The 26,558-nt window shown below is 33.5% G+C and overlaps 1 protein-coding gene and 1 pseudogene across 1 annotated transcript; one reads left to right on the forward strand and one right to left on the reverse strand.

Moving 5' to 3' along the window:
- Positions 1-2,560: 2,560 nt before the first annotated feature.
- Positions 2,561-9,919, forward strand: LOC120179847 (annotated as a pseudogene).
- Positions 9,920-14,896: 4,977 nt separating this feature from the next.
- On the reverse strand, positions 14,897-22,084 carry LOC120179856 (valine--tRNA ligase, mitochondrial 1-like). The gene is made up of 21 exons (XM_039185326.1): positions 21,953-22,084; positions 21,797-21,865; positions 21,634-21,696; positions 21,113-21,282; positions 20,938-21,010; positions 20,770-20,835; positions 20,598-20,681; positions 20,371-20,448; positions 20,171-20,254; positions 19,960-20,039; positions 19,735-19,792; positions 19,357-19,659; positions 19,093-19,263; positions 17,852-18,051; positions 17,129-17,531; positions 16,784-17,035; positions 16,168-16,668; positions 15,948-16,054; positions 15,741-15,840; positions 15,486-15,634; positions 14,897-15,210 (listed from the first exon to the last, which is right to left on the reverse strand). Exons 1-21 carry the CDS (start codon positions 22,061-22,063, stop codon positions 15,042-15,044), a joined length of 3,291 nt encoding a protein of 1,096 aa, XP_039041257.1. The 5' UTR covers positions 22,064-22,084; the 3' UTR covers positions 14,897-15,041.
- Positions 22,085-26,558: the final 4,474 nt, after the last annotated feature.

The raw sequence follows: 26,558 nt of genomic DNA on the forward strand, positions 1-26,558 counted from the left end.
GATAAAAAAATATTATTCCCGTCCCACTAAATTAATTTATTATTGATTTTTAAAAAGTAAAAAAATTAAAACTTTGATAATCATTATTTTAAATATTTTAAACAATTAAATTTTATCAATAATAAATTTGAAATAATAATGAATCAAAGTTAAAAAGTTTGACTAAAAATTCAATAGTGGACAAATTTAATAGGACAGAAAGAATATTATAAAATCGTTGGTCGAATTAGTGTTATGAATTTACTTATATCAATTCAAAATCTCTCATTAAAAATTGAATAATAAGGGTTTAATGACTCTATGTATAAATCTCTAAAAATGAAAATATTTATTTATTTTATTCCGATTTTTTAATGAATTTTTTGAGTCAAAATCTAGGTTTGGAGGAACATAAATTTTTTAACGTTCGTTTAATTCCAAGGTTTAATATGCAACAAATGAAAATTGTAAGGGACAAAATGGGTAAAAATGTCAAGGAGCAAAGTGGAAAAAGTTGAATACTTCATGGGTAAACTGTGTATTAAATTAAATATTAGTAGTTGTATCCATCCGTCTCGGTCCAATCAGATCCCCTGCCAATTGCCATACTGCTCCCTTATCAACTATCAATTCAAAGGTTTTATTGTGTTTTTCACCCCTCATTTATATTAAAATTTAAAATTTGACCACTTTCTTTTGATTTTACACAATATGATCTTTTATTTTAATAATGTTAATAGTAGGTTCGAATCGATAATGCTGATTGTTTCTATTATCAAAGAAATGGCCGGATTTTTTCAAGAAAACTATATCATTATGTTGGTTTTGTAAATTTATCATTTGTCAAATCTGATTGAATGAATTTTAATGTGACCCTAAATATGAGACAAGATAACAAGGAAAAAATTCACATTATTACTTAAATGTAAGAAAGTAATGGTGTTATCGATTTGAATATATTACTAAGATCATAGAAGTGGAGAGACCAAATAACACGATATTAAAGTTTAGGAGTTAAATATCATATTTTATCATGTAGAGGGATTGATATGGGAATTAGACCCTGTCCTTTTCACAACTAATTTCTAGGGTAATAAAGTCATTTCAACCGAACAATCAGCCCGACAGCTTGCGCGCGAATTTCTCTCTCACACAATAATTAAAGATAAGAAGAGAACAAAAACTACTACCAAAAGGCAATTTATTAATTCACCAATAATAATTATAATATATTTTATATTTCTTAAAATGAAAATTTCAGAAAAATCACTAAAGTTTAAATTTATTCATTATTCATCAATAACTTACAAATTTTCATTAAATATAATAGCCTCTGAGCCAATTACTTACTCTAAACTCATTACACTGTATAAACAAGACATCGGATAAACTCACATGATTTGTAAGATTAAAATCTAATATTTGATAATTATATTTATTTAATATATAATTAATTTACGAATAGTCATAATGATTTTATACTTAACATTATTAACTAAAATCACTATAAATACTTATTAACCATGACTAAAGAAAGAACCATCTCATTTCCATCTCCACACTCTTATGACCAAAATTAATATTTTTTCTATGTTATTTTTCCCTCTTCTTTCTCATTAAAGATCATCGATTAATCATTTCACTTAAATTTAGGGTAATGGAGACTTGTTTCTGTTAACCTAAATTAAAAGTAAACATCAAATTATATCAAATTAAATTCAAAGAAGTAAATGATAATAATATTTTTTTATTTAAACTTTTGAAAAGTAATTTATTTAAGTAAAATATCGAGATTACAATTAATAATTAATACTGATTTAACTTTTTAAAAGCAATATACATATTTAATATATATATATATATATAATTATAAATATTGAATATATATTAAAGGTTTAATATAAAAAATAAATGTTTAATTTTTTTCCGTTATATTTTTATATATATATTAAAAATAAATATTAAGTGATACATTTCACATTTAATTTTTTTAAAAAAAATTACTATTTAAAAATATTTTTTTATATCTAAACGTGACACGTGTTATTTAAAATTATTTAACGGTAGACATCTAAAAATATAATAAAAAAAATCTAAACATCTATTTTTACAACAACAAACAAACTTTAAACACCTCAAATTAATTTTGAATATAATTTAAACACTTATTTTTATATATATTAATCCTATATTAAAAAATAAAACTACCTTCATCTCACACTCACACTCGCACTTAATCTTTGTTCTTCTTCACTGCTCAGACTACTAGTAAACCTACACAGACTTTACTCTCTCCATTGCTTAGATCTCTCATTTTCCCAGCAATTTTCTCTCATTTTCTTTGTTTGGTTTGAATGAACGAAGGTCTATTTATGAACTTATCAAAATCTCTGTAGATGTGAATGGCTTCATTCTCTCTTCATGTCCCTGTGATCCAATCATTCTCTCCTCTGTTTTTTTTCACTTTTCCCCTTTTTGTTGCATTGATTGAAATCGTCTCCTAAAAGCTTCCTCGGTTCCCTTCTTTATTACTGGCGTAAGTCTAAATTTTCCTTCTCCTTTTATTTGCCGTTCCTTTTGATTTCGGAGTACTATTGCTGTGATCTTCTTTACCACCGAAACTGCTTACGAAGATTATGTTTTTACTTGCTTTTTTTGCGTATCGTTTTTGCAACTATTCTTTGTTTGGATCGTAGTTAAAAGGACGTTGACGCAGGTTGACGTTAATGGAAGACTAAGAAACGCAAGCTTCCGGCTGGATTGGATCGGGGGTTTTTAGCGTCTCTTTGAGGTTATATTTTCGTTATTTTCCGCTTATATTTTTACTGATTTAACTGCTTTTTTTTAAGAAAATAAAATAAAATAGTTTATTTAATTAGCTGAAATGAGCTTAATAAATGCCAACTAAATCTAGTCTCCGTTGGGGTAAGTTTATTTTTAGCAGGAAAGATCTGAGTCCAAATTAGTAAATTGATTTTTCTCACTATAAACGTCAATATCAAATAGTCGTTTTTTTTCTTAAGTCTTTATCCTTACGCATAACAACTGTAGTTTTTTTTTTTGCATTTTTAAGAAGCAAAAAAAGTAAGTAATTGCTGTTTAAGATCGACTTTGAAAGCAGGAAAAAAAAAAGAGGCCCATAATTTTTCTTAAAATACTACTTTTAATACGAAGCAGATCTTGTAAGCGAGAAAAATGAAGGCGGTGGAGCTTGGGTGGATTGTCCTGGTGGTGCTGTTGGGGCTTGTTGCTAGTGGGAAAGCAAATGTTTACATAGTGACAGTTGAAGGAGAACCTATCATTAGCTACAGAGGTGGTGAAAATGGATTTGAAGCTACGGCTATGGAGTCAGATGAGAAGCTTGACACTGCAAGGTAAATTGTTTTGCTATTATATATATATATATATATATATATATTTTGATGATTCGCCATTGTTTTTTGTAATAATTTTTGTCAGATTCTGCTGTGGGGTCTTGACTTGTTTGATATCCTGTCGAGCAATTGACGTATTTGAATGATATATGCACATTTTTTAGTCCTAAAATATTACTATGAATTAGACTCGACTTTATTAGTATGTAGTATTGTTTTGTATTATTTGAATTTAAAAGCGAATATTGAATATGAATAGTTTCTCAATATGAATATATATTTAATTTTTGAGATTCTTTTCATATGAGCATATGCTCATATGTATTGAACATGGATATTGTGCAAGCGTGAGCATATGTTCGACACTAGTTTTTTTTTCTTTCAAATTTTCTTAAAAGCTCTTTATTATATTTAGTAACACATCCTTCCTACCACATCTCATTAAGTGCGGAACACATGTTGGATATTAGTATAAAAAAATGAAAAGTCCAAGTAACATAGTAAAATATATTTCATTAGTGATTAGAGTTTTTTAATTGGATTGACTTAGTCTAGTGATTAGAGTTGGGCATTCTTCTTTTTTCTCTTTTTTTTGGATCAACTTCTTTTTTCTCTTGCCCACTCCTTTATGTTATGTATAAATAGGTTTAAAGAAAAAACTGTATATAGTATATTTGTTGGTTGGAAAATTTGGATCTTTGACCTCAGTGCAACTACTCTGTTTGCTTATTGTTCTAAATTTCTAATGGAATATTTTCAATATTTTTACAGTGAATTTTGATGATGATTTAATCCTGTTTTTATGTTGAATAATGATTATTATCAAAGTAAACGCTAGCTTACTCTGTGTGTGAAAACCTGCTAAAGAAATAAAACAAAGTTAGGGAGTTTGACTTTTATTAATTGAAGGGGAATTTAGAATAAAGGTGAATGCATTTTTTGAAAAAGAGGGGAGCGAATTAAATGTGAAGTTTGAAGTTCTGTTCTATTTTCCTGCACATGTTGAGGAGAGTTGCTGTGAAGCCTTAGAAAAGAAACCGATCCAGGTTCATCTCCTATTCTTGCATCACTGGTACCTTAGATTATTGGGTTTATCTTCAGGGACATGACCTTATAATTCTATGTTTTGAACCATTAATTTCGAACTTGAGCAAATTTTAACCTACTATTGCAAAGTTTTTTGGTATATTTCTTACTGCCTTGACATGAATGATTTTGACTTATTTCTCTCACTCAAGCAAATGGACAAGAACAATCAATCTCTTAGTTGATCAAAATGTTCCAATGCTTGCTTCGCTAATTATCTCCTGTTCTCTTTCGTTGTTGTTTCAGTGAATTAGTAACATCCTATGCTAGTCATCTTGAAAAGAAACATGATATGCTTCTTGGTATGTTGTTTGAGCATGGGAGTTACAAGAAACTCTACAGTTATAAACATCTGATAAACGGCTTTTCAGTTCACCTTTCCCCCGAACAGGTGAAATAAAATTTTAGCTACTACCCAATGTGATTTTGCATTTGAAATAATTTTTCGAATCCAATCTCTTTCATTCTCATTCCTTACACTTTGACAATACATTAGTAGGCAGAAACTCTAAGTCGTGCTCCAGGTGTAAAGTCTGTGGAGAGAGATTGGAAGGTGAGGAGACTTACAACGCATACCCCACAATTTCTGGGGCTCCCCAACTGGTGTATGGCCAACAGGAGGTGGCTGTGGAAGGGCAGGAGAGGACATCATTATAGGATTTGTAGACTCGGGAATCTATCCACATCATCCAAGCTTTGCAAGCCATCATACTGACCCATATGGGCCTGTTCCAAAGTACAGAGGAAAATGTGAAATTGATCCTGATACCAAGAGAAACTTCTGTAATGGCAAGATCATTGGAGCCCAACATTTTGCTGAAGCTGCAAAAGCAGCTGGTGCCTTTAATCCTGCTATTGATTTTGCCTCTCCTTTGGATGGTGATGGACATGGAAGGTTTGTTGCCATACTAAGTTGCAGTTATGTTTAAATAGGAAACAATATGCTACCTTATCTTTAACAATTATACCTTTGAGAGAGGTCTAACTTTTATATGCTTTTTACATTGTGAGAAGGAAAGTGCTGGGAAGAGGGTGATATATAATCTTAAACTGTAAAAAAATATGTTCAGTTGGCATAAAATGAGGTGACTACCTCTAATTTCTTGCAGCATTTGTGGGAAAAACTAAGCGGCATAAAACTTTTCTTTTTAGAGCTTCTATTCCTCACTTTGCAAGAGATTAGCCATTGATTGAAGATTTTTATATAAAATTACGAGTATCGAGTGAGATTTTTTTTTGTATCTACTTCTTTGTCGTGTCACTTGTTACCAGTCATACAGCAGCTATTGCAGCTGGGAATAATGGTATTCCTGTGAGAGTGAATGGCCATGAATTTGGAAAAGCAAGTGGAATGGCTCCTCGTGCCAGGTGGAGATTTCTTATATCAACATGATTAACTGCGATTAAAAGCTGTTTTTTTTTCTTTGATATGGAAATTGACATTTTTATTTTGTTTCAGGATTGCTGTCTACAAGGCACTATATAAGCTTTTTGGAGGCTTTGTAGCTGATGTGGTAGCTGCAATTGACCAGGTGTGCTACAATTTTTACTTGGGATAGTTATTTTTATGATTACTATTTGTGTTAATTTAAAACTACTGCTAAGTTTACATGTCTTCCCGTCTGTTTTGAGCTTAGTTTTTGCCTGGATAGAAATTCAACATTATTTTAAGTACTATTTTCCTTGTTCACCTAATATTTGGGACTCTAGGTAACCAGATAACAGATCTTCCTGTCAATTGTCTTATATGTGTCTAGTCTTGCTAACAATTGAGACACGGTTTGGATATGTTTTTGTATAAAAGAACACTTCTCCTTTGTAAAGGTGCAGAGAATTTAGGAGGAATGATGATATTATTCTAGCAATCAAGAGTACTTGTACAAAAATGAGACAAAACTACCTTCTAAAATTTTGAAGAATCAATCAAACATAATCAAGAGAAAATTAAAAATAAAACTAAAATGGTTCAATTGTTGTCGCTGGAAATTCAAAATGAAAGATAGCTTTTTATTGCAGCAAAAAGGTAGTTGACCAAGTCATGTACTGATACTTTGATGATTATCTTCGAATTGGATATGTTGATGACTCCGATCTTCCCTTGTCAAGAAAAATAAGTGAATCTGTTTCTTTTTTTTAATTGAATTATTGACGTTTAAAATGAAGCAAGGGAAGGGAAAATAGAGTAAATTGTGTTTTTTCGTGATATGCCTGGAATTTGTTTTTGAAAATCTATATTTTCTTCTGTCAACATGATTATGAAGGTTGCCTATTTACCAATCAGTTGTAGGTTCTCGTACGTTATATTTGTCAAAAACTTGTGATTTGATGACTTTAATGAACAGGCTGTTCATGATGGTGTTGATATTCTTAGTCTCTCTGTGGGACCGAATAGTCCGCCAACAACCACGAAGACCACATTTTTAAATCCTTTCGATGCTACACTTCTGGCAGCTGTCAAAGCTGGTGTTTTTGTTGCACAAGCAGCTGGAAATGGAGGTCCTTTCCCTAAAACTTTGGTTTCTTATAGCCCATGGATAACATCTGTTGCAGCAGCAATTGATGATCGTAGATACAAAAACCATCTGACCTTGGGAAATGGAAAAATTTTAGCTGGAATTGGATTGTCCCGTAAGTTACCTCAACTTCGGTAATTCTTTTGTTCTGCTCTGGTAGCCTACAGGAAAAAAGTGGAAAGATGCATTTAACCTGGAGAATGTTTTTCAATATCAGTAGATGAAAAATGATTTGTGATCCACAGATGAGATTCATATTTTTTTAATCTATCAAGGATAGGGATTCAAACACGTTGGACGTTCCTTTTTCTAGTTAATGATTTTGTTTAACAAATGCCTTTGGCATTTGTGGAAAACTGTGCATATATATATATATAGATCATTAACGTTAAACTTCTCTGCTTGAGTTTTCGCTCTGATTATCACAGGTCTGATATAACAAAACAATCATCCTTGAAGATTTTATGTTGTCTATTGTGGCGCAAAAAAAAAATTTCTAGGGAAGAATATTTAGTTCGAAATTCAGATTAAGCAATCAGAATTGAAAATTTCATACAAAAAAATTTTATTCTACTACAATATTTTTTTTGCTTCATGTTTGAAGTTAGTTTTGGAATAAAATTCAGGGTTTAAACTTTCCTCCGATATATGGTGCATAATCCCATCTCCAAGTTTTATCAAATGCCTGGTTTTATCAATTGCACATGATAATGGAATGGGACTAATATTAGTCTTGTCATTGGCATGGTTGCTGACTTGCCTATTTCCCATTCCTTTTAGTTTCTTTGGATAAATCTGTGTTCTTTAATGCTGAAATGTGTAACTTATGGATTATTGCAGCTTCTACACATCCAAATCTAACCTACACCATGGTTGCTGCTAATGATGTGTTATTGGATTCCTCCGTATCGAAGTATAGTCCCTCCGACTGCCAAAGGCCAGAAGTTTTTAACAGGAAGTTAGTTGAGGGGAACATTCTTCTTTGTGGCTATTCCTTCAACTTTGTTGTCGGCACTGCATCAATTAAGAAAGTCTCTGAAACAGCCAAGTCTCTTGGTGCAGTTGGTTTTGTTCTTGCAGTGGAAAATGTTTCTCCTGGAACTAAGTTTGATCCTGTTCCCGTCAGTATACCCGGAATCCTTATCACTGATGTCTCAAAGACAATGGTGCTTCTCCTTGCTCTTATTAGATATTCTTTTGATATGATTATTTAAGCTGATAGCTTTCTCACTGGGCCAGAATCTGCAACATGCTCTCATTTGCTTTATAGAATTTGATTAAACTTTTTCAACTCGATAACTCAAAATTTTCTGATTTGTCTCTTGTAAATCTTCTTTTGTAGAATCTTATTGACTACTATAATGTTTCTACACCAAGAGACTGGACTGGACGAGTCAAGGGCTTCAAAGCTGTTGGTAGCATTGGGGATGGTTTGATGCCAATTCTCCATAAATCTGCTCCAGAGGTTGCACTATTTTCTGCCCGAGGGCCCAACATCAAAGATTTCAACTTTCAAGATGCTGATCTTCTCAAGCCTGACATTTTGGCACCTGGTTCTCTAATTTGGGCTGCTTGGTCTCCGAATGGAACAGACGAGCCAAATTTCGTTGGTAAAGATGTGCTCGGTTTTTATATTTTGTTTCTCTTCCTCGTAGTCTCAACCATCACTTTTACAAAATTCTCACATGTTAGAGGAAGAGAAGATAGCATCATGCTTCTACTGATGGAAATTTTGAAATCTGAATCAATGCCTTATTTCGAGCAGGAGAAGGATTTGCTTTGATATCCGGAACCAGTATGGCTGCACCCCATATAGCAGGGATAGCTGCTCTTTTGAAGCAGAAACACCCTCGTTGGAGCCCTGCTGCGATAAAATCAGCCTTGATGACTACAACAACAAAGCTCGACAGAGGAGGGAGGCCTCTTCAAGCACAACAGTATTCCGAAACAGAGGCATTGAAACTCGTCACTGCCACTCCTTTTGATTATGGGAGTGGTCATGTCGATCCGAGAGCTGCTTTGGACCCTGGACTCATCTTTGATGCAGGTATTCTTGCTTTTGCTTTTTAATTTTACCCTGCAGGTATTCTTGCTTTTGCTTTTTAATTTTACCCTGCAGGTATTCTTACCTAGGAAAGAGGATGGTCTAAATGGGTCTGAGTATGTATATATTCAACTGGTAAAACCGGATAGAAAATGGATTGAACCACTAAAAAGCCTATTATATACATATTTTTTTATTTTTTTTCAAAATAAATAGCATAGCCTATAAGCTAACATCTAAGTAGGTGCATTGTAGCTTTGCAAAATCATTTGGATTCTTTATTTGTTTTCCTCTCGCCTTTTGTAGGTTATGAGGATTATGTGGGATTCTTATGCACAACACCTGGTATCGACATTCATGAGATAAGGAAGTACACAAACACCCCCTGCAATACCACCATGGGTCGCCCCTCGAATTTCAATACCCCATCAATCACAATCTCCCATCTAGTTGGAACTCAAACCGTCACTCGTACTGTAACAAATGTCGCCGGGGAAGAAACCTACGTCATCACAGCCAGAATGCATCCATCCATTGCCATCGAAACCAGGCCTTCAGCCATGACTCTGAGACCAGGTGCATCAAGAAAGTTCTCCGTAACCCTCACTGCTCGGTCATTAACCGGAAGCTACTGCTTTGGATCGATCACCATGAAAGGCAGCAGAGGACACAAGGTGGTTATACCGGTGGTGGCTCTGGGACACTGGCGATAGATTAAAACAGTAAGCAAACATTAATGTTTTATGGCTGTATGATTAGGGGAGCATTTCATCTGCAATGTTTCAGGTTACTACATCCTTGCAATTATTCAATCACAAGCACTGAACTGTACGGTTTTCGGTTCACAAGTTTAAAAAAATACGTATTTTGATACGATTCGGGATTGTGATTGGTTAATTGCATTGTAGTGATTGGAGATCGGTATTGTCTGTATTGTTATTCTTTGTAATTTTTGGATTAATAAGTTATGATATTTAGATTATATATATATATATATATGTTATATGTATGTCTGAATTATAGATGTAGAATAGATTGTATAAGGTAAAATGCTATAGCATCTTCTATAAGTTTTGCTACTAATTTCATTGCTAATTCCGTAAAAGTAATGCTTCCTTTTACTGTTTTGTTGGATTTAGGTCAATCGAATCGAGTCAAAAAATTTTATGTTAGTTGAGTGATGGGTCTTATTTCTGGACTCAAAATTTATTTGAATTTTTTGAATCAAATCCAATTTATGAAATTCGCATCGAGTCTAAGTTTTGAGTTTTTATTTAAATTTAATTATAAATATTTAAATGTTATGGTGTGGACTGGTTCAAGTTAACAGACTTTATCTAATCATTTAAGATATTTTTTTCATATTCCTTTTTCGCGTTGTATTGTTATTCAATAAATGAAATGTCATCTAAAATTGTAAAATATGTTATGATGTTATTTTTTTAAAAGCAAGTATTTTGAAGAAAGTATTGATGGAGGTATAAAGGAATCAAGAAATTGATAGGACAAAAATTACACAAAAATCACAGTAAAGAATTTAGATTAAATAAAATATAAAGTTTAGGGACTAAAATATAAATCAAGTTATATTTATTGTTAAAAATAGGAATTTAAATTGCATAGATATTTAATAGTGGTAGAGGAGCTAGTGATTCAAATTTGGTAAAAAATAATCTCAAAATGTGAGAGAAAATAGAGGTGAATGCTCGATTAAATCGAGTTAAAAATTTTGATTTAGTTGAACTAACTAATCATATTTTATTATTTAAAATTTATTTTAAAAAAAATTCGGGTCGAATCAAATGAACTGGAACAACACCACTCAACTGTGCATGCTTTCTGCCGGGTCTAAAGTAAATGATAAATACAGAAAGGATTGCATAATGTTTTGCAACTTTTACACACCAAAATGAATCCCCCAATGTTCTTTCACATATATGATGTAATGTATTAGTGGTACAAATGGGGGGAAATGGACAATAAATTACTCGTCTCCAATGACGCAACCGATTGCTAGACGAAACTCTAGCCCCGTAACACTGACGTAAAACCGAGATGGAACGAGAAAATACGATTGACGCACCGAAGAACTCGATCATAAATTGAGGAGTGTGGCCAGTTTATCCGAGGTTTCCGGATAGAATTTCCTTGCAAACAGGAAACACGGTCGTCGGATACCGTTCCATAGGCAAGGTTGTAGCAGCTCATCACCCTGCAACAAGGACGGACCAATGTAAAACATCATATCCTGAAAAGCACAAGAAAATGCATGTGGAATGCATACCTTATCATTACTTGTTATGTGGGTCTCCTGGTCCAGCGACTGAAAATAGACACCGAGATTTTTCAGAATATAAACTATTATACGACGGGAACCACCCATTTTCGAAATATCCGTTAAACGAAAAGGTGGTTTGTTGTCGAGTGTCGGCCGTACTACGTAACAACTCTTACTTCCTTGGCATCAAGAACAAAGAGACGAGCATGCGTACCGTAATATTCTGTAGAAGTTCGTAGGTAACATAAACAGCTGCCAAGGTGTTTGGAACCTCCAAATGTAATATCATTCCCTCCAGTAGAAATCTATCGATTTTGACACGTATCAAAGCCTTGAAAGAAAGCAAAATAATTCCCAAAAAAAAAAGAGATAATCCTGAAAAAAGGGTCTAACTATTTAAAATATCTAGTCAAAATAGGTCGTCTACTCCAAAAACACAAAACCTTCATTTCCTTGGTTAGCCATTATTGGAAGTCTTCGCTTCAGGCCCTATTAATGCCTATGCTCCTGGCTAAAAATCACTACCAGCTGCATAAATGCAATGTTATGACTAAGTACAACATTTCTCCCGCAAGGCATCTCCCCTGTCCTAGGAACTTTCAACCAAAAAGGAAATCTCAGTTGTGTATCCATACCAACAAAGCTACTTCAGTGAATAAACAAATAAAATCCACTTAGGAGAAAAAAAACATGAAACAGGAAGGGTACTTTCAGGTAACCTATAAATATGACATTTCTTCCCAATATAGGAATATGATCTATTACGTTGTAGATTTTGAATATGATCTATCCAACCCTGCTATGTAGGAGCAAACCTTGAAGGTTTGAACGAATTTCTTCCAAATATATCAGTTCATAAAAACCAAGTTCAAGGATAATAATCATGAAATTTAATGGAACAAAAAGAGTCCATGAAGCATATGAAGATGATAGAAAGGAATAACAAAACGACAGCCAAAAAAGAAATAACTCACACGGAAGAACATATCCCAGTGCTTCTCGAATGGCAGTGATCCTGGAGTTAATGCAATTTTAGAATGGACAGGAGGCATATTCAAAATATCCCTAACCACAACCCGTGACATAACCTCCTCGTCTGTTAATTCCCTTTTAGGAGCCGGAGGAAGCCAATCACTAAGGGCCTCGCAACCTCTAGGAGAAAATGCATAACATGCAACATTGCCATTTGGCAGATAGAGATAAGCACAAAGTAAAAGAAGGCTGGCAAAAGACACCGTTAGAATCATCCATATCGACCTCTTCAACGGAGGCCGAGGACGAGATCCAATCTTGATATCGCCCATGTTGCCTAGTCGCCACCCCTTAGCTTCCTTCATCCACTATAAACAGAACAATATTCATGTGTTTCCTCCTCAAGGAAAGGAATTACTATCCAACAACCGACAACATATCCTTCAATGGATCAATGTAAAGTGATCTGGAAGATGAAACCATATCAGAAAACAAAAAGCGTTACACCACTTAGTTTGTAACACAAGCATCCATCATAACCGAAGAGCAAAACTCAACAAAAAACGTCAACTTCAATACCAAGACAAACCCGATCAAACCCTTAACTTTAAAGCTTCGTACAGGCGAAATCAGCCAAACGTTGGAGACATTCAAGAACAAATTAAAACAGAACACAAAAATTACTTTTTTAATTCAAACGGCTCAAGAGCAAACAGTTTTATTTCCCAACATATGCAAAGAAGCAGAAACGTAAAAGGATTTAGATTTGCCTAACTGTTAAAAACAAAAACACAAGCATCTTTCAATCATTTTACTGAAGGAAAAAAGTCAACCCAAATCAAAGACGACTAATTCAAATCCAACAGCAACAAAATAACACTTGTACATTCTCATCTTGTTCAAACCAGATAAACGATTAATCAAATAAACACTGAATGAATGAATGAAACAATGTATTTTCTTAAGAAAATGGGAGAGAGAGCAAAGTTACCTGAGCAATGGAGGTGGTTGAAGAAAACGGTAGAGATCTCAAAATCCCAGAACTTGAAAGACCCAAAGAACAAAAAAAGACAATGAACATCAAAAAGGAAGGCAGAGCATCAAAGAAGAAACAAATGAAAAGAGATTTGTGAATGTGTATACATACATTCGCGTATATAATATTTATTCATTTATCAATCTCTGTATATATTAAAAACGATTAATTTCTGCAATAATTTAGAGATTTATCGTTGTATCTAAAATTCTTTACATTTACAAAAAGGTCTACAATTAGTACATTATCTAAAATTCAGGGTTTAAAATAAAAATTAAATCAAATTAACGGCAACCAACGTTCTAATAACCAAATCTTAATTAAATAATAACGAAAGTGACAAAATCTTATGTTTTCTGAATTTAGTGAAGAAAAGTGGAGAAAACATACATGTAAGTGATCAATATTTATTCGAAATCTAATTTTTTACTTAAATTTATTGCTATTTATAAATTATTGATCTAAATTCATTTTGATTATGTGCATTTTTTATTTTAATAATATTTATGTTAATTTGTATTTATGTTCATTCTAAATTAATGATTTATAATAATAAAATATATTATAAATTTGAAAAACGGATATGATCAAAGCCTGAGTCTTAAATGTTACTCAAAAATTGATTTATGTTTTAAATAAATCCAATTTTTATCTAAAACTTCATAATTACCAGTAAATTTGAAAATAATATTAATTCTGAAATTTTTTAAAATATATCGAGTTATATCTAAACTTTTTAACAGTTGACATAAGATTTTAGAGTTGAATTATAGACCGTCAACAACGATGAGGAGGATTTTCATCGAAAATATTAAACTTGTGCTATTTTTTAACTGAAAAATTATCAATCGCACTTAAAAATTATATTGTTGAAAATTATCAGTCTAGATTGTCCACGTGTTGCTATCTGTCATTGTCTGCATCTGGTAAGAGAGTTGGGGTTTACTCGAGTGCTGATTGGGAGTGATGCATCTTCTGTCGTTCCCCAAATTCATCATCACCCTACAGATCTGTCGATTCTTCATTTCATTGTAGCCGAGGCTTATCAGATTATCGTTTCTCAACCGGTTTTTACTCTCCGATCCATGAGCCGTAATGCAAACAGGGCTGCACATACACTAGCTAACTTCGCGTCAAGTTCCTCCGAATTAATTTCGTTTTTGCATGATTGTCTTTTACGTTTATCCACTATTGTTGTTAACAACGCTATTTTATGCTGGTGAAATGTGGACGCTCTTTTCCCCCAGTAGGTTTTAATAGGGTTTTTAAGGGGGCTCGGTTTTATCAATATATATATATATATATATATATATATGTATATATTCGATAAGTTAGTAGTGTTCTAATCTAACAACTACAGGGTTCAATAGATTTGGTTCGGGATAAAGATATTTTTATTGTTTTAATAATCTAAAGTGATTATATGATAATATTTATTCAAAATCTTTCTTAATGGTTGATAAGCCCATACAAACACAAATATGAACCCGAAATTTATTTAAGAAGAACAACACTTTCGTCGATGGAAAAATAAATAATAAACTAAAACTCCCGACTGAATTCGTATCAGGAGTCGAAAGAATACCAACTTAATTTTGACATGACTAACTGAGAAATTCCTGCATGAGAAGCATTGCAAGGATCAAACATCAAAGATCCACAAATGTATTGGTGCGGTTTAGACGGTAACAAGAAACAATCACTAAAACAAATCTCAACCAAATTATCATTCACTCGGGAAAATTCTAGGAGATTACCCTTACTGTTGATGCTGCGATTCGGATTCTAAACGTTCGTTTTCCTTCTTGAAAAACTCGAATTCCTGGAGGAGCTTCGCCAGCTTCGCAGCGTTCTCTTCTTGAATATGAGATGGAACTTTTTCTTGATATCCCGATGCATTGATGATCTTCTTCAACTTCTCCTGCTGCCTGTTAAAACCGGAAAAGTCGATCCCAAGTTCTGAATATGTTACTCAAACTCAAATGCAAGTGTCAGTTTTAAATGTGCTGAGACATGGATGTGTTCCTATTTTTGTGAAGTTTTCTTCATGTGTCGGAGTCTTTGTAGGGTTCTGTACCTAAGTTCAGACGGGTCGGATACAAGTTTCGAATACGAGTATTTCAAGAAAAACAGAGTTGAAGCTTGAAACAATTACAGTTCAGTTCGTGCGTGCCTATATCATTCACGAATAGAAAGTACTTACTTCAGTATTTCATCCATTTTAGTTTTGATCTTTTCGCGCTCGGCTTCTGCATTTAGGGCACCTTGAACCTTAAGATAAACTTTAAGGTTTTCGTTAACATTCTCGACCACGCATCCAGCTGGAGCATCATTTACACCACTCAGTAGAACCTGGAGAATGGTAATATGGAAACGTTCAAAACCAAACTCAATTAATCGAGAATCTAAAATTCTGAACTGGAATTTGATTATGCCAAGTTTAAGTATGCCGCAATACCTTAAAAGACGATAAGGTGGCAAGGGTTAAGATCTCTAATTCGCAAGATCTCATGATTTTTGCCACATCATCATTTTGACAGAATGCAAAAGCAGGTAACCTGAAACAAAATAAATCAATGCAACAATACAATTGGGAGAAAAGATGAAGAGAGTTACTTCTTCGAAGATTCGAAATAACTATATATATAATGCTTCACGTATGAACCTTTCGTTCTTCTGCTTAGCAAGCAGCTCAGCTCGGAGTGACCTAAGAGACCTAACTGTGGATTCCACAAGGTCCATTTCATATTCCACCCTTTCATTTGTCCAGCTCTGCAAAGCGGTAAGCCATTGCAGAAAACCAAAATTAAAAGTTGAATACGAGAAATATTTTGGTTTTCAGGATAATCAAACCAAAATATTTTTCAGAGGAAACTGGAACTTACCTCTACTGGTGATGGGTATTCACATATCATTATAGATTCCTTCTTTGTGTAGCTCTTTAGTCCTGGAAGGCGCTGCCACAGTTCTTCGGTAACAAATGGCATGAATGGATGAAGCAAACGCAGCCCGATTTCCAAACAAGTCCAAAGAGTGTCTTGCGCAAATTTCCTTTCAGAGTAAAAGGCTGCATTATCTCCAGCAAAGTACAGCTTAATAGCCTCGATGAAAATGTCACAGAACTGATACTGCCACCAAGAATACACACTGGTGGTAGCATCAGAAAATTCATACGCATTTAGGGACAATACAGTCTTTGATATAGCCTTGTTCAGCACTGAGAGTATCCAGCGACAGCTGAAAGGAATTGCCTCGGGATTTATGGACGATGGAGCAGTATAGTCATTCGGAAGCTTGCTCATGGCAAAACGAACAGCATTCCATAATTTGTTGCACCACTGTCTGTAGCCCACAACTCTTTGGATATCCAAGTTAATTTTATCCGACTGAAACAAAAAAAAAGGAAGGAAAACAACTGAGTGATGATCCTTGAGAAGAAAGGAAGGGACAAGTTTAATGAATGGTACATCATAACAGGATAAGTATGTAAAAAGTATGAACCTGAGCTGTGTAGGAAACAAGAGCAAACCGGAGAGCATCGGCACCACATTCAGCAATACCATTAGGAAAATCTTTCTGCTGCCCCTCTTTGGCAGTGGCCAGCTCATTAGGATCCAAATTACCCCCCTCGAGCCTTTTATGGAGGCCTTCAAGTGATATACCATTTATCACCTCAAGAGGGTCGATTACATTTCCCAGAGACTTTGACATCTTACGCCCATGGGCGTCTCGGATCATAGGATGCAAGTAAACCTGAAAAAAATGAAGATCATCAAGGGTTAATAGATAACCTGAAGCAGTCGCACAAGAGTTCTGTATATAATTTAGGACAAAGATTGTACTCACCTTACTGAATGGTACATCCCCTCCCAATTGAATTCCCAACATAACCATCCGAGCAACCCAGAAGAAGAGAATATCATGCCCAGTTTCAAGGACTGATGTTGGATAAAATGCTTTTAAATCAGCTGTATCATCGGGCCATCCCAACACAGATAACGGAAAAAGACCAGAAGAAAACCAGGTGTCAAGTACATCAGGATCTTGGCACATCTCAAACTTCTTCCCGGAATATTTCTTCCTAGCTTCTGCCAGAGCCTGTTCCTCATCTTTGGCAACTATCCAGTGATCGTTGTAAGCACCAAGTTCCTTCTGTTCATCATCTTCCAATGTAACATACCATGCAGGAATACGGTGACCCCACCAAAGCTGCCTTGAAATACACCAATCACGGATGTTGTCAAGCCACCTGCAACATTTGAAATTTCTTACTTAGGTTAGGCAGCCATAAAACTTGGACAGCATCAGATAAATACAACAGAGTATACTAACAAAGCCATCGATGGAGACCATGAAGACATGTTAACCTAAAACTTGTAAAAGCAATGGTTTCCTTCAGCTTTTTTTCTTTTTTTCTTATTAAAAAAATTCAGGCTTTTGCTTAATCAAATCGCAGCAATCTAAGTCAAATATGAGAATCCGAAAACACCAAACATAAAAATAGTCAAAATACTAGAGCAAGATCATTAGTCTACAACACATTGGCAGGAACTAGGGGAAAACAAGTACCTTTTCCATTCTGCAGTATACTGCTTTGGAATGAACTCAAGCTTCTTGTTTTGATCATCCATTGCTGCATCAAGAGCCTGCTTTGCCATGCTACTGCAGTTTACATACCACTGGGGCTTTATCATTGGCTCCACAACATCATTGCTTCTTGAACAAAGGCCAAGGCGCATCTCATTGTTTTGAGCTCCTCTATACAATTTCTAATGATGAAGAAATAAGTAAATGAATGAAAGATCGTGCATGGATAAAAATAGAAATTATTTAATGCAAAATTAATATATATAAATGTGCGAAAGGCAACAATCGGTCAACACATAAATCAGGACACAATCAATATCGCCCTTCCTTCTAGCACCTTTTTTTTTATAAGATTAGAAGGCCTCATTAAAAACCTCCTCCTAGCACCTTCTTTCTAGGAATTTTAACTACGTTTAGTTATTTTTTTTTGTTGATGCCAGGAGTTAACCATATATGTGATCCTACATAGAGCACAATTATGACATATCATCTCATGTGGATCCAGCATGGTAGGAAAAGACCTTGGAAGTTTGGGGTAGAGCATGGAGCTTTCAAATCACCAAATGGAGTCAGGTTTAATTCTTGCTACCTATATAGATGGGGTGCAAGACACACACACCCCCATAATCAATAAATTTAACAATCACATACCACAGCAGCAAAGAAAACTAAACTTAACAGGAAATTGCTAGAGTCCCTGTTTTTATGTCAAATTTTGTCAAGGAAAGTGATTCAAAGCTAGCAGTGGATTGGATAAAAGATCAAGCTAGAGTCCCTGTTTTTATGTCAAATTTTGTCGAGGAAATTGCTTCTACTGTTTCTACTAAACAGGTTATTGTTAGGTGGATTCCTAGATGCTGTAACTCTGAGGTGGATAAGCTAGCAAAGGAAGGAATTGGGTGATTAATAATGTTGTTTTGGTTGGTTTGTAAGTTTTACAGGAAAGGTCATATAGGAGTGTTTTATGTTTTATGTTCTATGTAGTTTGAAAGACTGTTTTTAAGTCTTATGTAACTGGTTTATTATCAATAAATTGATGCACTCTTTTCCTCCTTCCGCTAGTTGGTTCTAGCCTTAGGGCAGAGAACTACTATGAGGGAGGTTTTTAATGAGGCATTCTATTCCTATCCAAAAAAAAACTACACTTAACAAAAATTTGCAAGTTCTCAAAGTGAAAGATAAGTCTTCCTAATCCCTAGATGCATATCAATAAAAGTAAATACCTTCTTCTGCAGTGCATCAATCACTGCCTCACGCGCCTTAAACCGTGGCATTCCAGCAAATTCTGCTCCACCATTGCTATTTATTTTCCCATCATCAGTGAAAATGTTAATGAATTCAAGATTATGGCGCTTGCCCACCTCAAAATCATTTGGATCATGAGCTGGAGTTATCTGTACAACAGCGAAGGCAATAACAAGAAATATAAACAAAACAAGGAGAGACAAACGATCACAGCATCTCAAAATATATGATAGAACTCTTACCTTTACTGCACCAGTTCCAAAACTTGGATCAACTAGAATTGCATCACAGATGATTGGGAGTTTTCTTCCATTGAAAGGATGAATTGCAAATTTCCCGTGTAGATGACTGTACCTTTTGTCTTCTGGATGAATAGCTACAGCTGTATCACCAAGCATTGTTTCCACCCTTGTAGTGGCAACAACAATTTCACCCAAATCTCCCTCCAAAGGGTAAGCAAATGAGGTTAATACACCAAACTCCACAGGTTTTTCATTACTGGGTACCTTAAACAAGGTCCTTTCTTTGATGTCTGCATAATCCACCTATAAATATGAAGCAACTTCAGGATAGGCAGCAGAAGATGCAAAAAGAAAAAATTACCCAAAAAATTGTCTTACCTCTATATCAGAGATAGCAGTTCGCAAGACACAGTCCCAATTGACTAACCGTAAATCCCTGTAAAATGCAAGGAGAAAAAAATAAGCAATTTAATTCAAACAGGCAAAAGATAATGCTTAAAGGATACCTATCATTCTAAATGCTATAAACAATTCATTTTTACTGTCAACAACATAAATTCATCAAATCACAGCCTATCAAAAATATTTCCACGTAAAACATACCTATAAATAAGACCATCCTTATAAAGCCGATTGAAAGCCTCTGTCACAGCCCTTGATCTCTTCTCATCCATTGTAAAGCACTGGGAAAAGTAAACAAAACAATATAATAAAAATGAAAAATCAGCAAGAAACATAAGAAGATATTAATAGAACAGCTTAAGAAAAATTTAACAATAAATCAATTAAGCCAGCATAAGGAGGCACCCATCACCTCACGGGACCAATCAAGGGAGGCACCCAAACGTCGTAGCTGACTCAGAATGGTACCACCATACTCGGTCTTCCACTTCCAAACCTAATAATAGTGAGATCAATAAAAAACCATGAGATGTATTTGCAGAGCAAATCAATAAGATCCATCTTAATTTCAAAGTTAAACTCAGAGAAACTTGGTTTCAGAGTTAAACTCACTTCATTTACAAACTCTTCACGACCAACATCATGTCTAGTTAAGTGTCTTTCACGCATTAGCTTTTTCTCTACAACCACCTGAAAAATTCAGACATTAGAGCAACTTCAGCAACACTGGTCTATATCAAACAAAAGGCAAAAGATAGAGTAATTTAAATACAATACCAACTATAAGGAAATGAAATTTAAGCCTTAACTGATCCAAATAAATACTAAAGAAACTCAACCTGCGTAGCTATCCCAGCATGATCCATGCCAGGCACCCACAATGTATTATAACCAGACATCCTTCTCCAACGAATAATAGTGTCCTGCATACAATAAAATTTAAACGTAAACATAATTCAATGTAAAAGTCAGAGAGCAAATAATAGCAGCAGTAGCATTATACAACGCAACCTGTATGGCACCAGTTAGTGCATGGCCAATGTGTAGGGCCCCAGTCACATTTGGTGGAGGGAGAACCTGCAAAATCAGTCAGGTTATTGAAGATCAACAAAATTAGATGGGTTTTTTTTTATTTAAAAAAAAGTGAATACAAAGTGTGAATTCCAGTCTGAGACATACAATCACAAATGATTGTTTCGAGCTGCTTGCATCAGCCTGAAAAAAACTAGATTTCTCCCACCAAGCATACCAACTAAACAAACGGAGATAAAAATGTACAAGTTATATAAAAAACTATCTTTAAACCATATCGAATCTACAAACCATCCATCACATGAACTTTTTCAACACTTACGACTTCTCCACGGCAGCTGGACTATATTGTTTAGCCATCTGATTAGAAAGTCTTTTCTTCTCGCCCGAAGGAGTCTCGGGATCCACAAAATCCTCCAGATTCTCATCATCAGTTTCTCGCTTGGCACTCTTCTTTGCACTCTTTTTGGGAGCATTTGATCCTTGTTGCGCCTTTGTAGAATTACAAGAAACAAAAGCATAACACTCGATCAAAACAAACTATTTATATCAAGTAAACCATGTATAAAAATTGTATATTAAGTCTCAACTCCACTTTTCTAGCAAAAGTATAACATAAGCAGTTAATCACAACAAAAATGATCAAATGTGTAAAGATCTCGAAAAAAAAATACAAGCACTTGTATTAACTTTTAGTTCCAATCTCGTTTAAGCATAGTGTCAAAATTTGTTAAACCGATGATATGCCATATTTTAGTCTCGTATCCGGAATCATTTAAGCCTAAAACTAATTACACGAACAGTTCCACAAGTTCTTAAACAGATCATTCGTTGCGAACTTACCTTAAGTTTGGCTGCCTCAGCTTTTTCTAAGGCCTTGAGTTTCTTCAGTTCCTTCTCCCTCGCCTATCAATCAAACAAGTAAACCAAAGGTAAAGCTAAATAACAATAAACGATTCCACATTTCGAAAGTAATTAAAGTAGAACAGAACAAGAATAAAGGAACTTTTTCTTCTTTCTTCTTCTTTCGTTCGAGCTCTTCCTCGGTCAAAGGCTTCGTATCCGGTTGCTGAGACTGCAGATTCAATCCAAACAAAGTTAATTTAAAAAAAATCAATGAAAAGAGAGAATAATGCGATTGATGAAAAGGAATGAAGGAGACCATGGCTGCCGTTGAGGAGAGAGATAAAACGGAACGGCGTATCGAAAGTGTATAGGAAATTAGGGTTTTTGCTGTGAGCTTTAGACTGGCACCGGATGATAGAGAAAGCATAAAAACGAATGGAATTTAGCGTTTTAGTTCCTATCGAGTTATGGAGTTTTTACCTTCCAAAAAATAAAATGTAAAATTTGAAACATTAAAATTATAGGAAAAGTACGGTCCGTCGTATAGTACTGTTTCATTAAGTATTTTGAATATTAAAAATTATAAAATAAAATAAAATTTTAATTTTAAAGTATTGTTTTTTATTAAGTATTTAAACTATTAAAATTTATAAAATAGTCATCCGATTATTTATCAAGTACCAAACTCGTCTTTTTATATTAAAAAATAAATGATATTTCGAGCGGAATGTTAATTTGTTGCCTGTGATATAATAAAACTTGATTTAAAATCTCAAACGACTATCATATCATATTCATCATGTTAATCTCTAACTTAAACAACAGTCAATTTTTTAACGGAAAATGATGAGTTTGAAACACAAATAGTCAGGTGGTCATTTTGTAATTTGTAATAATCAAAGGACTTAACAAAGCAACATTATATAATTAAATTACCATTTTTAAAATTTTTAATAGTCTAGAAACTTAATAATTTAATATACTAAAGTCGAAGAACCACTTGTGTACTTTGTACTTTACCCTAAAATTATATAAAATTAAAAGATCGATTCTTTAAGATAGAATGACATCTTTATCCTTAACATCGTTGGCTTAGTTATTTAAACTTTTATTGTGGTCTTTTATCTTAAAATTATTTATTTATTTATTTATTGATAGAAATAGTAATTTTAATTTCATCATATCTATGTTATTATTTATTTATTAATTAATTAATAGAAATAATAATTTTAATTTCATCATATATGTATTACTTTTTATTTATTAATTTATTTACATAAATAATAATTTTAATTTCATCATATCCGTGTTATTTGTCATTGGATTGAAGCAAAAATAAACTATATACCTTTTCACAATCAAATGAAAGTCTCATTTAATAGAATTCAATTTCTAATAACTTTTGTTATCTTCAAACCTATCAAGTGACTTTAATAGTCAGAAGAAAAATTGTTAATTATTCTCTTTAAAAATGTTAAATTTGAATAATTACGTCTACACAATGTATATACATTGTCGATGATTAAAATAATTTGAACATTTTTTATCATAAGTACAACTTTGTGTGTAACATCCCAAATTATGGGTTAGTGACCAAATTGTAAAGTTTCAGAATTTGATGACTAAAGTAGAAGAATGAAATAGTTCAATGATTATTAGATACATACGATGAAGGTTATTTGGTAATTATTAAAGGAAATAAAGGGCAAAAGGTCAATTGACCAAGAAATGAATTAAAATGGGATTGGTAAGGATAAATACACGTGGAAATGGAGAGAATTCTCCAGAGTGCTCTTCTCCTTTCTTCTTATTCTTTACTTGGAAGCCAAGAGCAAAGGTAAGTTTGATTTAGCTTTTGATTTCTTGAAAGTTTTAAGTTGGATTTGAGTCTTTGAGGGTTATATAAGCTTAAGGAAAGCTTATATAAGTTTAAAACACCAAAGAGAGAGAATTAGAAAGGAATTTTTATTAAGGGTTTATAAATGAACTTTTGTTATAGAAAGGTTTTTGAAGTTCTAAAGTTGGATTTGACTTGTCAAGGGTCTAATTAAGAAGTTAGAAACAATTGAATGGAATTTGGAACATGTTAGAAATTGAGTATGATTCTTGAATTTCCATATGAAAGATGGAATTTAGAGGTTAAAGATTAGATAAATGAATATTAATGAGTTTAATTATGTATATGAAAGTTAGGAATATGAAAGTGGTTGAAATATGAAGGATTTAATCCAAAAAGAAGGAATTTTCGGGTTCAAAAAGAGGTTATGGGCAGAGTGCATCGATGCATATTCATAGTGCACCGATGTATTAATGTTAAAACCCATAAATTGTTTGAAGGTGTATCGATGCATTGGTAGTACATCGATGCACTCTTTTAAAATAAATACATCAAATGCAATTCGTGCATCGATGCATAAGTAGTGCATCGATGCATCCCATTAATAAGGAAACATCGAATGCAATTAGTGCATCGATGCATAAGGCATGCATCGATGAATCCCAGTAATAAATAAACATCGAATATATTTTATGCACCGATGCATCAGTAGTGCATCGATGCATACCTTCATTAAAAGATGAAATTGCCTTTTCTCTTAGTCTAAATAGTGAACCATTAGAGTATATTAGTTATAATACTAATATAGATCTATGTATGATGATGTAGAAATAGAACGTGATCCCGTTCCGGATCAATTGAAGGATTATAATCGAATCAAAGCAAAGTTAAGGTGAGTGCACATTCTCTAGTATATGAGGTTAAAGGGAAAATAAGACTTGTGATGAGTCTATTTCCAATAGTGAAAAACATTAATTCATAGAAGTATGTATTTGTTATGATTTATATGTGTGCATGAGTATATGTGTTATTGATATGAATATGGTAAGTAAAAGGGATTAATGGTGATGATAAGAATAATAATAAGGATAATGAAATGATAGGTATATGTGAATATAGGTATTGATGTGTTTTGTATGTATTGTAAGATTATATGTTTATGTGATAACATGATAAGATGACAATGATTTACATGTCATATGAACACATGAGAAATGTTATGAGCCATGTGAAAGAGAAAGTATATGTGATACATGAGGGTGAATCCTATGTTTATATGAATATGAACTCATATGAGAATTGACATGAACTACGTGATTACATGTATATGTGAATGAAACCATGAGCTTATATGAATATATGATATGGTTACATGAATATGTAAAAGGATATAAAAGATAATGCCCATGTTATGTGTCATGAGAGCTAGGGGTATAGTTGGCATGCCAAGAGTTTAGGGTCTATGTGGTCCTTCGGGACATATATGTATTCTTTGGAACATGTGTGAAGTCTGGTGAGACACATACTTGATCCTTGGCATATGTATATGATTCTTAATGAATGATATGTGGTCCTTCGGGACATATATGTATTCTTTGGAACATGTGTGAAGTCTGGTGAGACACATACTTGATCCTTGGCATATGTATATGATTATTAAGGAATGTTATGTGGTCCTTCGGGACATATATGTATTCTTTGGAATATGTGTGAAGTCTGGTGAGACACATACTTGATCCCTAGTATATTATATGATTCTTAAGGAATGATATGTGGTCCTTATGGACATTATTATATGGCACTACAGTGCAATTCTACGCGGCACTCCGGTGCAATTATATGTGGCACTTCGGTGCAATTATATGAGCTGTGGTGACAGTATTAGTGCACAACCTCTATGTACTCGCATATCTTTAGTTCTCACATGTGTATCATGGGCTATTAAATAGATAATATTAATAACGTGATATGATAATATGTTTATTTCCTTGTGGAATTTCACGTGTGATATTGATTATACAAATGGTAACTTATAAGACCATATGATGAAAGGAATCAATGATAGTGATAAAATAAGAAAGAAATGAAGATGATAATATAGTTGCTTGGGTGTACGTGTTTTATGATAGTATATATATATGGTTTACATGACATGATATGTATATGTGCAATTGGTTATGATATATGAATATATGATATGGACATAAGAGATCATTGGAACATGAGATAAGAGATATGAATGATAATGACATATATGTATGCATATATTTGTTACATGTAAAAGTATGAGTGGTATGAAATGATAGTAGTAATTGTTTAGGTATGATTATTAGTTACCGTTTACCTTATATGTTTATATGCCTCACTAAGTCTTTGACTTAGCGTGTAAGTGATTTATACGTAGGTTTCGAGAAGAGTAAAGAGCAATGTGGAGCAAGACATGTCAGTTATTCTTACTAAAGGTCAGATCAGAAAAGATGTGAATAATATGTATTTTAGTATATAAAGTTCTAGTTGACATGTTTTCAAAAGAATCTATTGTTTAAGCTATGAACAGTTTTATAAATGTTTCGAATAGTTATATGTAAATAAATAAGTCAAATATACATGCTCTGATTGCTTTTGTAATAATGAAAATGTTTTTATGTAAATTAGTCATTTATATGTTATAAAAGTTTTAAATTACTCACTATTTTATACAAGTACATGTTTTAAAAGGTCAATGTGACACCTTGAATTCGTATCCGGGTCGGATACGGGTTGGGGTGTTACATTTAATGGTATCAGAGCTACGGTTTAGCCGATTCTAGGCTTAAATGGAAGTCAGAAGTGTTTTAAAAAGTATACATGCCAACTCAAAGTGAAAAAAATTGATCTGATAGTGTAAGGAGTATGCGGTATTGCTAATAAAAATATATTATTATGTGATAATATAAGTATGATAATAAGAGTTTCGAAAGAAGTGAAAGGTAATAAACCTGAAGGTAATAGCATTCACCTGCCAGGCAGGGAGAAGAGCGAACACCTCAGGAAGTGCATGTATAAAATTTGGAAAATTATTCTTCATGTTGAAGAATGTTCTGAT

Source organism: Hibiscus syriacus, unplaced genomic scaffold (genome assembly GCF_006381635.1).
Source record: "Hibiscus syriacus cultivar Baekdansim isolate YM2019G1 unplaced genomic scaffold, ASM638163v2 tig00112470_pilon, whole genome shotgun sequence".
Taxonomy (NCBI): domain Eukaryota; kingdom Viridiplantae; phylum Streptophyta; class Magnoliopsida; order Malvales; family Malvaceae; genus Hibiscus; species Hibiscus syriacus.